At 35.2% G+C, this 13,937-nt stretch overlaps 1 protein-coding gene across 2 annotated transcripts in view; it reads left to right on the top strand.

Annotated features, from left to right (window-relative positions):
• The first annotated feature begins 718 nt into the window (after nucleotides 1–718).
• LOC150105412 (uncharacterized) overlaps nucleotides 719–13,937 on the top strand; it is a 131,035-nt gene continuing 117,816 nt past the window's right edge. Inside the window, exon 1 of one of the 2 annotated variants that reach the window (XM_090394144.1) lies at nucleotides 719–1,066. In XM_090394144.1, coding sequence (XP_090250270.1) covers nucleotides 847–1,066 — 220 coding nt within the window. In that variant the 5' untranslated portion in view covers nucleotides 719–846. Of the gene's footprint in view, nucleotides 1,067–9,675; nucleotides 9,789–13,937 lie in introns of those variants that run through there. The other variant, XM_090394145.1, reaches the window with a different exon arrangement.

Here is a 13,937-nt window from a genome sequence, read left to right on the forward strand (position 1 = left end):
ACTTCTGTATATGATCTCATTTTGTAGTTTCAAACTTAATGAAGCGGCAACCCTCCCCAATCTATTATTTATTGACACTAAAAGCATATTATTTATTTGAATTTACTTCGCACTACAGTGTCAAACCACTTTTACAGCATGAGGTGTATGATGCAGTCGATAGCTATAAACGCATGTGTCAGGGCGGTCTTTTCGCTTGGAATTACGTAGCTAGACTCAGAGACCTTTTAAGTGTACTATGTGTTCCCCGGAATCTTGCAGATGTTACTGGCTTGTTCATAATGCTTCAGCGCAAAATTAGTTTGAAAGACGAGGATAAAAAGTAAAGGACTCGGCTATGAAGCCTTAAACACAACATTAACAAAGGAATAACGTTCCTGAACAACATAAAAAAGTCAACTCCTTTCTCTGCCTGTTTTTTTAATCACTCTTTTCCTCTCACCCTCCATACAGCGTTTACCAAATAGTTTCCCATGTAATTGCAAGGCCTTTACTAACGCTGCACTCATCTGCCTTGAACCCAACATTAGGCTGGCTTCCGAATTATTCCTTATTTGTTTTCCCCACTAAACCAGAAAACGGCGCGTGCCTCCCTCAAGGACGCAAGGTAACGCAAGCGTAAGTCATTCGCTGAGCAGACCAACGTGAATCATTTTTCGCTGTTCTCGCAGTTTCCCGCGAGATGCAGTCTGTTAAAACGGCGGGGACCACATTTTCATTCGGTGATTGGTTAGCGCCTTCGTTTGTATATTTGTTTGTAGTACGCGTTGTGTGCCCAACGCGGGGAAAAATAAACTTTCGCATTGTAATCGACCATCCTCGTGGAGAAAGAAAAAAAAGGAGAGGATGACATCTATCGTTGTAAATACGGTTCTTTTATATTTATTTCTTCTGAAACTTTCCACTGCCTACCGAAATGGCTTTACAAGAGAATTCTGCAGCACTGAACCACTTCAAACGATACCATCGACAGACGGAGAAGAAGAACTGAAGCTCTCCCAAGCAGATATTCCGTACAGTGTGATACCCAGCAGTAACATTTATCGAAGAGGAAAGCCGATTAATAGTAAGTCAAACTATCTCTTAATAATGACAATTAATGAAGAGAAAAGTTTAGATCTAGGAAGCCTTAAATCCAAGGAAATTGTAACCCAGTAATTATTGCGATGATCAGTGAAACAATATCTGTAAATAAAATTGAATTTCTTGTTACAGTCTTAAGCTAATGCTGGATTTAATATCCACTCGATTTTTATAATAACTTAAGCCATTTTTAACCGAATCGAGTGAGTTCTTTCCTCTGCTGTAAAACAGATCGATGCTCTTATTGTAAATAATTATCACATTTCGCTTATGTATTGCTCTGTTTGAGGGCAGATAGATTGCTAAACTTCCCCAATTGTGCTGCGAAAAAAAAAAAAAAAAACAATTATGAGAGGAGAATAGAAGAAATCGATTTTATAATATACGGATAGGTTTAAACTGGAATGTTTCGATTTTTTTTTTTAAGTAAATTTTTCTCAGATCTATTTAACAGAGCAGTTCTGTACTCACAACAAATCAAAACAACTCTAATAGGTGCTTACATCTTTTGAGAAATGAGATTTGAAAGAAACTTATTTAATAGCTTGAAAAATGTTTCGTGACGAATTAAAAATGAATAATAGCAGTTCCGTTCTGAGCCTTAGATATCATTACTCATACGTGATTTCCGTAAGTCAGTTTCATCATCATATTCATGATGATTGCCGTATGTTGGAGTAATAAAGATCCGTGCAACACTCAGCGGAACTAAATATGGTCGGCAGTTGTTTGCCATTAGTTTCAGCGTGGCAACTCCAGCAGTTCCCACACACACCGCTGTGTATATGCGGGTGTTTTGAATAAATGTTGATAAACTACGATGGCAGTTCATAAACAAATTCTGCACACAACTCGGATTTTTTTTTTTTTTTTTTTTACTGTATTACTTTTGTGTATGATAAATTTAATGAAGTAATGAAAATTTTGTACCACAGTTTTACACGCAAATACACATACGGTGTGTACGATATTGTTGCCCGCATGCTCAACTGCTGTCCTATCTAGTTCGCGAACATATATAAAAAAAAAAAAAAAAAAAAAAAGAACACACTCAGAAACAGATTATACGACTAACTCAAAAAGTCGTTAGCGATTTGTCATTTCATCCTTTGTCACTGATGCGTTTATGAAGTTCACCTTCAACTCTCAAACGTCCGGTGGGCTGCCCACCGGAAGTTGATGAACAGACAAGTATGGTGAATGGACCCACTGATGCACGGATCAGTAGCGTTTGGCATGTGCGAAGCATTCCGTAATTGTGTTTTGGAGATGGGATGCAGCGGAAGGTTGATCCTGTACAGATACACTTCTTTAATATGATTTTACTTTGCCAAATGAATGCAGCGGTATTGTGGAAATACCATCATGTGAATAGCCGGTTGTTGCGGTTAAATAAAGAAACCAATTTTTTGGAAAACCAGTTAAGTTGGGGTGGGTCTGATATCTTTTTAGGATAAAAATTCCTAGTCGCCCTTCTACAATAATTAAATTAATTTCTCATAAACGAAAAAATATTTTTATGATTGTGATTAAAAAGCACCGGAACAGCTTATCCCTCAGTAAACTCTTCTGGGGAAATTGGAAAATGTTTAATCCCATCTTTAAAATAAAGTAAAAAAAAAAAAATGTACACTAAACAGAAACACTCGTGCAATAGTGTCGTATTTGCTAAACTAGGAAATATCAAAATGCCGCCAAGAGACGCAACTGATGCACAGGCTCACCTGTGACCTATATATCGACGTACAGCTGTGCATCGCTGTAATTCTACTGCTCGAATCGTAAAGGAAAGGGAGGCCTCATTACAAAATGTGCGTTGAGCTCATTCTCATTGCACATCACAAAGAATTACAGAGTAACAATTTTAAAGTATTGTATTGTATTGTTAAGTACTGTTTTTGTATTTTGAATTATTGGTAATTTGGGAAACAAAGCGCAAATATCTTATTGAATGCATTGTATTTTATGTTTGACTCAATTTCTTCTTATATATATATATATATATATATTTTTTTTTTTTTTTAAATAATATTTGCCCATCTGACATCGAGGTGATATGACTTGCTGACACGGAAGGGTTCAATTAAGATTGAAACTGCAGGCAAAGTATGTGTTCTGTCACTTTTTTTTTTGTTGTTGTTGTTGCTACATGAAGCGATGATGGGGCAGTTTACAATTTAAAGAAGGAAAGCTATAATTATATACTGCACATGAATGGCAAACTTCGTGGTATTACATAAAAATGCTTTGCATCGTGAGTAGAATTCAAATTGACAAAAGACTGCGAGCGATACCTTATTGTTCATTAAAAAAAAAAAATTGAAAAAGTCGGTGTGAAAGTTCAATTTGCTTTCATTGACAAATTATTCAAGTGTTCAGAATAAATATAAAGAAAAAAATGTATTACTAATATAATGCAGATATTCACTAGAATGGCCTTCGCTTGTATCAAAATAATAGGCTGCCACACAAATTTTTATTCAATTTGTATCAGATTCTTATGACCGAGTTGACCTCGTCGTGAAAGTGTTAGAAAAATTCCGATTTTGGAGGAGAAATACAGCCTCCATTTGAGACTAATTTTTTTCCCTATCAAAAGGCCGAAAAGTTCTTTCTCTTCTCGCTTGCAGGATTTGAAACCCAGGCTTTTGAATATAGAACTATAAAAGATTCTTCACGAAGAATCTTTTATAATGGAATTTCAGTTAAAGATGAGTTAGAGCACACGCGACATAAGCACATCGGTCTCATAGATTTAATTGCTTCAACCATAAATCCAAGCAGCAATAATAGCTCAAAAGTCATATTTCCCAAATCTGTGAAAAGGCGATTGTATATCACAATTCAGAAAGCCTTACTAAAATCCAAATACGTAATGCTGACATTATTCCTTCTTCTCCGGTTCTGTTTAGTTTTTTCGGAATAACTAAGTTTATAATCAGGGCTTGCAACAAACAAAGCGATATTGCTATTTGTTTATAATTATAGCACTATAGTTACCTGTTTCACTTTGCAATTTACCTTAATGGATTGGAGAATCCTGTAGACCGGTGCTTCCCAAACTTATGGATATAAAGGCGCCCCTTAAGAAAAATTTAAATATTTCACGGCCCCCATCGAAAAAAAAAAAAAATCGGAATACAGACATATTATTATAATATTTATATTCAATACGATTTATATTCAAGATTCTGCCTTTGTAAGCTTTTTTGTGCGTCTTCAATACTTTGAAATGAAACATATGAATAAGCAATATTTACTAATATTCATTAAGCGTCGAAATACGCAGGAAGCAAAATTTGTGAACCAACACCAATGCGCGATTTTTTCCATTAAAATATAAAAAATAACAAAAAAGAAATAATAAAAATTAAATACGTTTCTTTTAAGATTAAAAAAAATCTACTTACTCTTAAAACATTTTAAATTTGTTTTCATTATTTCTTTTCATTTGTCATGGGTGTGATACTACCCTAGTTATTAGCGACACTTATCGTGAACGTAAATAGTTTCAAAAAGTTTGGTTTCTAGAACAGGTTTCCGGATTATCTAACAACCCTTAACAATTTCACGCTTGGCTACACGGCGCATCTGGCGGTTGCTCTTGACTTAGTAACATGTCCCACTTCGTGTAAAAATGTGGGTGGGCACATTTTTACACATTCGACAAGATATACGACACGCCAAATTAATTTTTTTTTTTTTTTTTTGTAGAATTTTCATGTGCGAAACTAATATTAGTGAACTCTCTTCATGGTATACATAGACCTTTAGACTATTTCAAAATAGTCATAGAATTTCTCTTAATTATCGGTGAATTATACAACTTTAAAAGCAATCTTTTTCCTTCTAACACTTTGGTTTCTCTAAAAAGCACACCTAATGATGCTTTATCGCAAACCCGCCCTATGGGCGAGTGCCTATAAACGATACAATTTGTACGGTATCCGACGTGAACATGTTAACCCACCCTACAATACCAATGTACTTTAGCTTTATAAACTGTTCTTGGATATGACGGTCATTAAAAAAAAAAGGGGAAAAAAAAGCACTTTTCCAATCATCTGGAATCCCCCCCCCCCCTCCCACTCTCTCTTTGTTAAACCTAACGGTTTCTCTCTCTCTGGCGTGAGGGAATAAATAGTCTAACGGCATAACCTTATTAAGTTTCATGCAGTTCCGGAAAAGCTTGTGTCACGTTTATCCTCTCTTTATTGCAATAACAAGGTCGCCACCTCAGTAAGTTAAATGGGCTAATAGTGCATTTGCAACCTACATTTGTTCTTGCTCTCACGTAAATGAAAAAATAATAATAATAATTGCTTCAGTGCATTGACCATTTCTCTCACTGTCTTGGTTTATCAATATCTTAATATCACACCGGAAGTTTGAATCACTTAAGTGGAAATTTCTACATAAAATTTAAATATTTACTACTTAGTGACAATGAGGTATAGATCTTGATCGGTGTGGTGAGATCACAATCCTGCTTAGTGAAAGCCTGAGAAGTGCGTATTCGGGCCCGAATTTCTCAACGGGCAATCTGCATAGTTGCTCAGGACGCGTAGTTTTAAAGTTGTCGGCATAAAACTGTTTTGATTTTTTTTAATCGATTGATTTACTAACAAACAAATATTTTTATACATACGAATCATCATTGATTCGAATGTATAAAATCCTACGATATCAGAATGCGATAAGTGTGGTGGTGAAGGCGCTGGTTTGCTAGAGGGCGCAAGTGTATGAGTATCATGTCAACCGTTGTCAATGATATATGCGAGTCCTAAAAAAACATTGTCTCAATATGAGAAGTGCTGTTACATCAGGATAAACAACCTGGAAAGTACCTTTCCAAACTTAGAGGTTCCTTTATGGATTTATCTAACGCTGTCAGTTAGAAACTGTACACTGAGAGAAGCTTTTCAGTTCGAAATCGAATGACAAATGCAGAAGCGTCAGTTCGTACGGATGATAATATGAACTGGTTCGTTAATAGGTGTTCTGAAAAGCACATCACTTCGATAAGGAATCTGAGAGCTGACTGACTGATACCTTTTTGCACGTGTAAAATTTTGAAAATCTTTCTTTGTGAAATTAAAGTGGACGTTATTTTTGAGTGAGGAAGGCGACAACCAGCCATCTGTCCAGAGCACTAATATGCCTTAATCCGGACCTGTACGCGTTATGTTTGGGCTCTAGTCTAGAGCAGGTTTCCAATTATCTGATTTGAGCCCACGTATTAATACCTTATATTAGAATCCTTTGTGGATAGAATTAGCATAAGAAAATTTTAAAAAAACAAAAAACCTTCCTTGTCAGTCGTCCCTTGAATATCATTATATTCTGAGTCTAAGATACGAAGATGGCACCAGGTGCCCCATTCTCCGTTAAACCTATTTATTATTCTTTGGTATGTTTTTCTGCTTTGCATAACTTTAACTTCGAACTAATGACACCGTCTTTCAAAGAAAGACTCGAGATCTCGGCACCGGCCTGGTTGGCCTCTCCAACCAACCAACCAACCAACCAGGTGGGTTCAAATCCCACCATGGACATGAATGTGATTCTCTTACTCATGCTGTGTGGAAAGAGCATTTGCGACCATGCTGCTATTAGCAAGGAATTTACTCCAAAAATTAATGAAGTGCAAGGTTACAACACGGCCTCTGTGAATGTCAAAATGGGAGGGGTGGATGACCCCCCCCCTCGTCGAAACACTTTGAATCGATTAGCTAATCTACACCGTCTGCATTTTTCCCCCTTTCAGAAACTACGTCTTTTTTTTCTAAGAATGAACTTATTTACAATGCTTGCACAAAATGTGTAATCAAACCAACAGAATTTGAATGCTCATACTGCAAATCCTCTTGTGTAAGTAGCGTACATTTTTGTATTACCTGGCACAGCATGAAATTAAAAACTCATGAAAAAACTGTATTCTTCATGGGATCCTATCAGATGAACTCTTTCCGGACTCGAGCACTATAGCAGCTCTATCTCTTCAAATAAAAAATACGAAAACTTAGTAATCAGCATTCAGAAAAAACGCCACTAGGACGGGAATAAATAACAGATTTGAAACTATTTCATATTGCTAATTGACGCCACTAACCACATTGCTTTCAACAGTAATTCTCGTCTAGATTCGCTTTTATCTACCTTAGCGTGCGACTACTGGAAATAACGGAATGAACGGCTGTAAACATAATTACCACCTGGCATATGAATATAGATAAAAGCTTTCTTGCGTGCCTTAATCGACACCTGGATTGTTTTTAATAAATAAAAAAACAGCATCAAAGCCTAAATATTGTAAACGTATTTTCATATTTAGTAGAAAGAAATTAATTTTAATTAAATTATACGATCCTGAATATCCCGCAAGCCATCAATAATGCAATCATTTTCAGTTTTATCACTTTCGGTTTGTTTGCCTCCTTACTTCAAATATTTTTTCTTCTTTTAGAATAGCTTTTAAAAACCAAGATGAAGACTGTTTCTCACTTCAAAACAGCGAATTTAACCACAAAGAATACCATATCTTGATCGCCAATGATTGATCGGTCATCTATTCACTGCAATTATAAAGAGAATGGCGAATACAGATTCTGGACCATTCATCCAACAATAGCGTGCATTTTATAGACTGAGAATTAACAATTTCTAGATTGCGGAAGGCAGCTGCTCTTATGGTCTTAATACGGCTCTCCAGAATGTCAAATGTGTTCACAGGATTCCAGTTGGTGCGGTGAAACTCGCTCTTCTGTATTTTCACTCAATGAATGGTGGCATTCTTATTCAGGCCTTCATGTAGTCGTCTCCAAAAGCTGATAATTTTGATTCCTATGACACAATTTATTAGCTCAAAATCTTCGGAGTATTTCAGAACAGACAGTTACAAGTATTATGTTTGGTAGATCTCCTAGAGATCCTTCGAAAACTGAAATCATGGACGATATCCCTTGATATATTTCGCCTATTTGTCGAGGCAATTCATATCGATTGTCAGTGATACCCATTATTTATCTTAATAAATAACTGGCACCCGATTGTCTTCTTGAAGTAATTCTTGCTTTTGCAGATATTTCCGTCTTTTCTAAGCCAGGAACAACCTCACGTTGTCCTTATACACTCAATTTCAGTCAGAGATGCTACTGCTACATTTAGAGATGCCGCTAAGTGCCGAAATGACTCCCATAAACGAACCTGTCTGGACGTCACTACTATCACCTGCTTCTCCCGTGATACTGGACCTGTTGGAATAACACAAGAGGCAACTGAGGCTTTTATTCCCAACTATTATTTGTATTCAGTCGAAGTAAAACCCAAAATTGTGTTTTACTTCGACTGAAGTAAAAGGAAGGTAAACGCCGCTATCTCCATTGAAGATCGGCCATCTCAACTTCGATGACAACGCTTTTTATAAAGGTGCTTTACGCCCAGTCTTTTCAACTGAAGAACTCATAATCTGTTTCCTTTCCTTAGCAAGGCCTTCTTCCTGTGATGTTCATGTTACATTGATGGCTTGCGTCAGTACAGGTATCGGTTCTTATAGTCCGGCCAGATCAAAAATTCTTCAATTTTTGTGGAGACACTGAGAATAAAATCAGTTTAAAGCCAAGTAAAACCATTTGCTGCTAAGTGTTGCCAATCTTATTGTGCTACTCTCTCACTCCCCCCCCTCACTGATTGAAATCAAATACGAATTTGAAGAACTAATTGGAAAATAAAGCAGTACTAAGCCTTCGTTAAAAAAAAGAATCAAAAATAATATTTGACATTATATTTGTTACTCCCATTCCGTAATGTTTATTAAATTAACGTGTTTATGTTTTGCACATCTGTGTTTGTAACGGTTTTTGTTTCTTATATTTATTATTCCGGGTAAATAAACATGGATGTTGAGTCGTACAAATAAATAAAGTCCCACTTTTATTGAAATCCTTAAAACATGTTGGATTATTTCTAACTCGCTATGGTCTGTGTGCAGAGATTACTTTTGGACTCCTTTGTCGAGCGATTTTTTTCAAGTGAAGGGGAATTATCTAGGCCTCATGCGGAGGTAACATGATTCCTTGAAAATTCTGGTTTTTCATTCCTCAAAACAAGCAAACCAGTCGGTGAACCAACCCTCAATTCACAGACAAAATATGCTACCTTACAATTTTATTTCTAACCAACCGAAATCTGACGATTTTAGCGCATTTTCGCTGTAATGATCAGTTACATTACAAATAACCCCTTTCAGAATGTTCGTCTCGGCTGTTTATGTGACTCCCATCGATAATGACAGATAACGCTAGTGTACCAGCCTACAAGTTAATGAAAAAAAAGTTCCATACTGATCCTTAATGTGGAATTCATTTCTCTGAATATGCAAGTCATCCTTATCGGTATTCAAAGCATGGGTTTAGTGCCCTCATAATGTTATTTTGACAACAGATGCTTTTGCTTCTATTTTTCATGATAGTTTTACTTAATTTGCACTCATTTCTGTATGATGTTTACTTTTCATCGTAAACATATTTCCAAAACATCCGCCTTTTTCTTTATTCATGGTCGATCAACATTCCATTTTATGAAAACACCATGTGCAGACAGGTGTTGGCGTAATCTGTTTTCATCTTTCTTGCTATTCTAAGCATGAATTTTCCTATCTAATTTAGCAACCGTTTTATTTTTCAAATCACATGTTGGGTTGAAAAGTAAGTTTTTTAAACATTTTTCTCTTTTGTCATGTTTTAAGAGCCGTTGTTCCCTCATTGCTTTCTGCACTGTCATTCCCTCCCCCGCTTTCCTTTTTCATATTTATCATAGCTTATGTGTGTTTTATCCTCTATAGGGTTTTCTTTCTTTCCTTTATTATTAATTTTTTTTATTTTTCGATTTCCATGTTATGATCTTTCACATATTCTTAAATAAATCGATAAATCTTGTTGTCTTTTCTTGTTACATACAAGAAATACATGTAGCAGCACGTGCTTGACAAAGAGCAATGCAGTTTGGCATTCTTTTCGTCGGTTTTGCTTAAGTGTTTGTCGATGAAACGTACTAATACCTATCGCTTCAATAGATTTTGAGATCTCGTTTGAATTTATCTGCTGCAAGCGATATTAGCAGAACTAGAAACAAATTTGCAATGAAATGAAATTCGCAAGATAGGTCTTCTGATGGCGTATAAAGATCAACTGTGCGTCAAAACACACACTTTGAGTTAAATTTTTACATAACTGATTTTAAGCAATTAATAATATCAAAGATTATCGCGTTTTCGATATATTATTTGCACATGCTGTGACAAGCAGAAGCCTGGATGAATGATTCAACATTTGGACTCCATACATGAGGTTATTAAATGCAATTCTAAATGGGTACTCAGTAATACTTATTCTAAATGTTTCAGTTAGACTTAGATCATAATGCTCAGTTAATTGTACTTGAAAATAATAATAATATAATGGCTATATAGTTATAACCGTTCGTAATATTTTACACACCACAAATGTACTCTTAGTTGGAGTTCTGGAAGCATACCCAATTCAGGTAATGGAAAATCTATCCTCTTTTGCCACATTAAAGTATTTTGATTTCTCCAGAAGTAATTTGCAAGAACACACGACACGTAATGTTTATATTTGCAATTCTGAATTTTTAAATAAATAAAAATATATCTCGCAAATTCATTGTAACAGACTCACTTGAATTATTGGCTTTTATAAGAATATTCCCTAGCGAAATAAATTAGTAGTAAAGAACATTCTGTATTAACAGCGAAAAAAAAAAAAAAATTCAAAGGATTCACCATTTCGATCCTTGAATAAAATCTTATCGAGTTTGATTAAAGTCTCGCATTTGCGCTCTGACTTTTTATTAGTATTTTTTTATTTTTTAATGTAAATCTCATCCATGAAAGGCTGTTAACCTATCGTACATTAGTATCTTGGGAAAGCTAAGGATTAGATACTGGACACTCTAGAAAACAGAACGGTGTCGCTTCGGACCTCAAATATGATGAATGTGAATCATCAGTGATTCACATTTATTAGTGATTACGTACTTTACAAAAACCTCACATTTTTTCAATGAAAAGTTTGAAAGTGAATTTCCAGTCCGCCAAACGCATCTGAGTTGCTCAGTTATTCGCATTAACTCCAATACGCTGCCCCAGCTGACAGTTGCCGCTATTATTATCAGTTGTTCCTACATCTCCAAGTGTGCGATTTCCTAAAATTGAACGGATCTCCTCGAAGAGAACGGCTCCCCCATGGTTGACGTGGTATTACATAGAAATGCATGGAATCTTAGTTATATATGGCATTCAGGCAATGCCATATACGACAAAATAATTAGTTTCTGGCAGATTTAAGATTTGCATTTTTTTAAGTGAATAATTTGAGTGTACACATTGTGCGAAGATTGTTACATGGCCGCATTTTGAATGTAAAAAAAGTTGCAATCTCTTTAGTTTTTTTTTTTTTTTAAATAATATGCATCCACAACAAAGACTGTAACTTCACTTACCCCTAGTGGTGTATCTAAAATTACTGAATAAATCATCGTACATCTTCAATTTTTGAAATGCCAATCCTGAATATATTAACTGAATTACTTTTGTATATTCCGTATCTTATTATTCATGTTATATTTATGATCAGTCCAATAATATTTAGCTAAATTCTGTTCTACTAAATGCGAAAAAATTTCCAGATTATGGCTCGTCAAAAATTGTATCCGATCAAATTTCAACTTAGTATGTATCAGTAGACTAAAAAAAATCCTCAAACTCCCACTGGAGGAGTAACCTTCCCATTGGAAACTACTGATAAGCTATTAAGAAACTTTTACAAAACACTACATGTTATTTATGAGTATTTAAAAATTATGAGTTATTTAAAAATCTTTGTACGTTTTAATTCAATTTTTATTGAGATTCTTAAATCACGAAAATGAAACACTTTTGGCAGCGTGGTGGGGATTATATTAACTCCACTCTGGGATCCAGTTTTTTTTGTTTTTTTTTTTTTCTATTTCAGGCCTTTAATGAAAAATGGCGTGGTGTTGTACTGGACACAGTAATACGCCTCTGGTTTAGGGGCCGGTAACATATCAAGATTGCGCTACAGTGAGCATCTTTTGGTTTTAATGCAGGCTTCCGTTACAGTACTTCATCTCCGTTGATCATTTGTTCATGTTACAGATCTTCATGTAAATGCATATTTACATGTAATGTATACTACCTTTTTTTTTTTAAAGCTGACTGCGTTCATCTCTTGCGTTATAGACCAAACTTAAAGTGATTTTTTCACGTCTGTGTGCACTTTCAATTGTTCGTATTGTCCTCCTCTTCCCATCCTCCCATAACAACAAAGGTGTAATATTCATATAAATACATTAAGAATAAAACGAAAAAATTAATTTGGACAGTAGCAATGGCATATTAATATATGCAGGTCAGGTCACCGTAAACTCTCGAATTGCAGTATTTTAGAATACAAAATTTATCGGATGTGTGTGACCTTGATAATTCTTTAAATTTATATACCGCCACCCCTCTTTTTCTCGCTTTTCGTGCAGTTATCGTTACAGTCTGACGACTGTGAATAAAGAAAAAGGTATTTCCCGGATTCGTTTTTATTAATCTTACTGTCTGTATTACTCTCGCATGCATGCATGCCTGCCTGAACAAGCTCAACACGTTAATTCTTTTCGAAGGACAACAAATGGACTGAATTTTTAAGGCTTTTAATGTAGTGTTATGTAACGTAATCAAGTAGCACAACAGTTGTCTGCGTTTAGTTCAAAATCATAAATTACACTACTAGTAATATTCACTGTCAATAAAATGTTTCATCATTAATCATTATAGTGCCAGCTTAAAGTTTGGTGGTGTTAAACTAAACAAGCCCACACAACTACTACCTACGCACGGTTAGTGTTGGTCCATTTCAAGACGCATCTGTTTACGAAGTAATTTATTATTTTTTAACGAGAAAGCAAACCAACTTTTAACAGAAAAATTATTAATTTCCGATGATATCGAAACTGTTTCAAATTCGAATTTTTTTTTAAATCGAAGTTAAAATTTGACGCAGAACGATGAGCACCTGTTAGGTACGAAGCAAGTATATCCTGTGCCTGAAAGAGAAAGTTTGCAAGTTTCCTTAATAGTTCTACACGCAGTTTATTAAGGATTAGAAAAGTTGGATATTTATACTCATACGTTAGACTGGTTTAGATTATGTAAAGTCAGAGGTTAGCGTATTATTATATTGCACGTGTTATCCAACTGACTTGTGTTTAATGGGCGGAAAACCATGCCACCTAGATAACATCGGCAAGATACGAATCCTATTTTGCGTAATATATGCATAATAATTATGCAAATATTAGCCAAAAATCGCAAAGAAACAATATCAGCAACTGGAAGTAAGTTAGTCTAACACCCAAACATTTAAACCTGCTTTTCGTGTCTTGAAATTCAAGATTGCTCTTATTATCATTCAGGGAGTGAGAGGTGTGAGTGAAGTCCGATTAGCGGAATAATGAATTACTGACCATTTAAAACTATTTATTTAGAAATTTATGTACATTTAACCATACAAATACAACATTTATTTTACAAGTAATATTCTATCTTTTTCAATTTAGCTACTTGAATACAAATTCTACCCTACGGTTCTTCTTTATGAACTGGTCAATAACATCGTCATAAAAAGTTGGTTGTAACTTAATTTTCCCAAGCAACACGCACACTTGTAAAGGCTGGCTGAAGCTCATTGGCTAGAGCTACTTTGACTGCGTATGGCTGTATATTGTTTAAGACGACGTAAAGGGAGCGGAAATTGCTATGCGCA

The sequence above is a fragment of the Typopeltis vanoorti genome, chromosome 6 (assembly GCF_054136105.1).
Source record: "Typopeltis vanoorti isolate ZY-2024b chromosome 6, IOZ_Tvanoo_1.0, whole genome shotgun sequence".
NCBI classification, from domain to species: domain Eukaryota; kingdom Metazoa; phylum Arthropoda; class Arachnida; order Uropygi; family Thelyphonidae; genus Typopeltis; species Typopeltis vanoorti.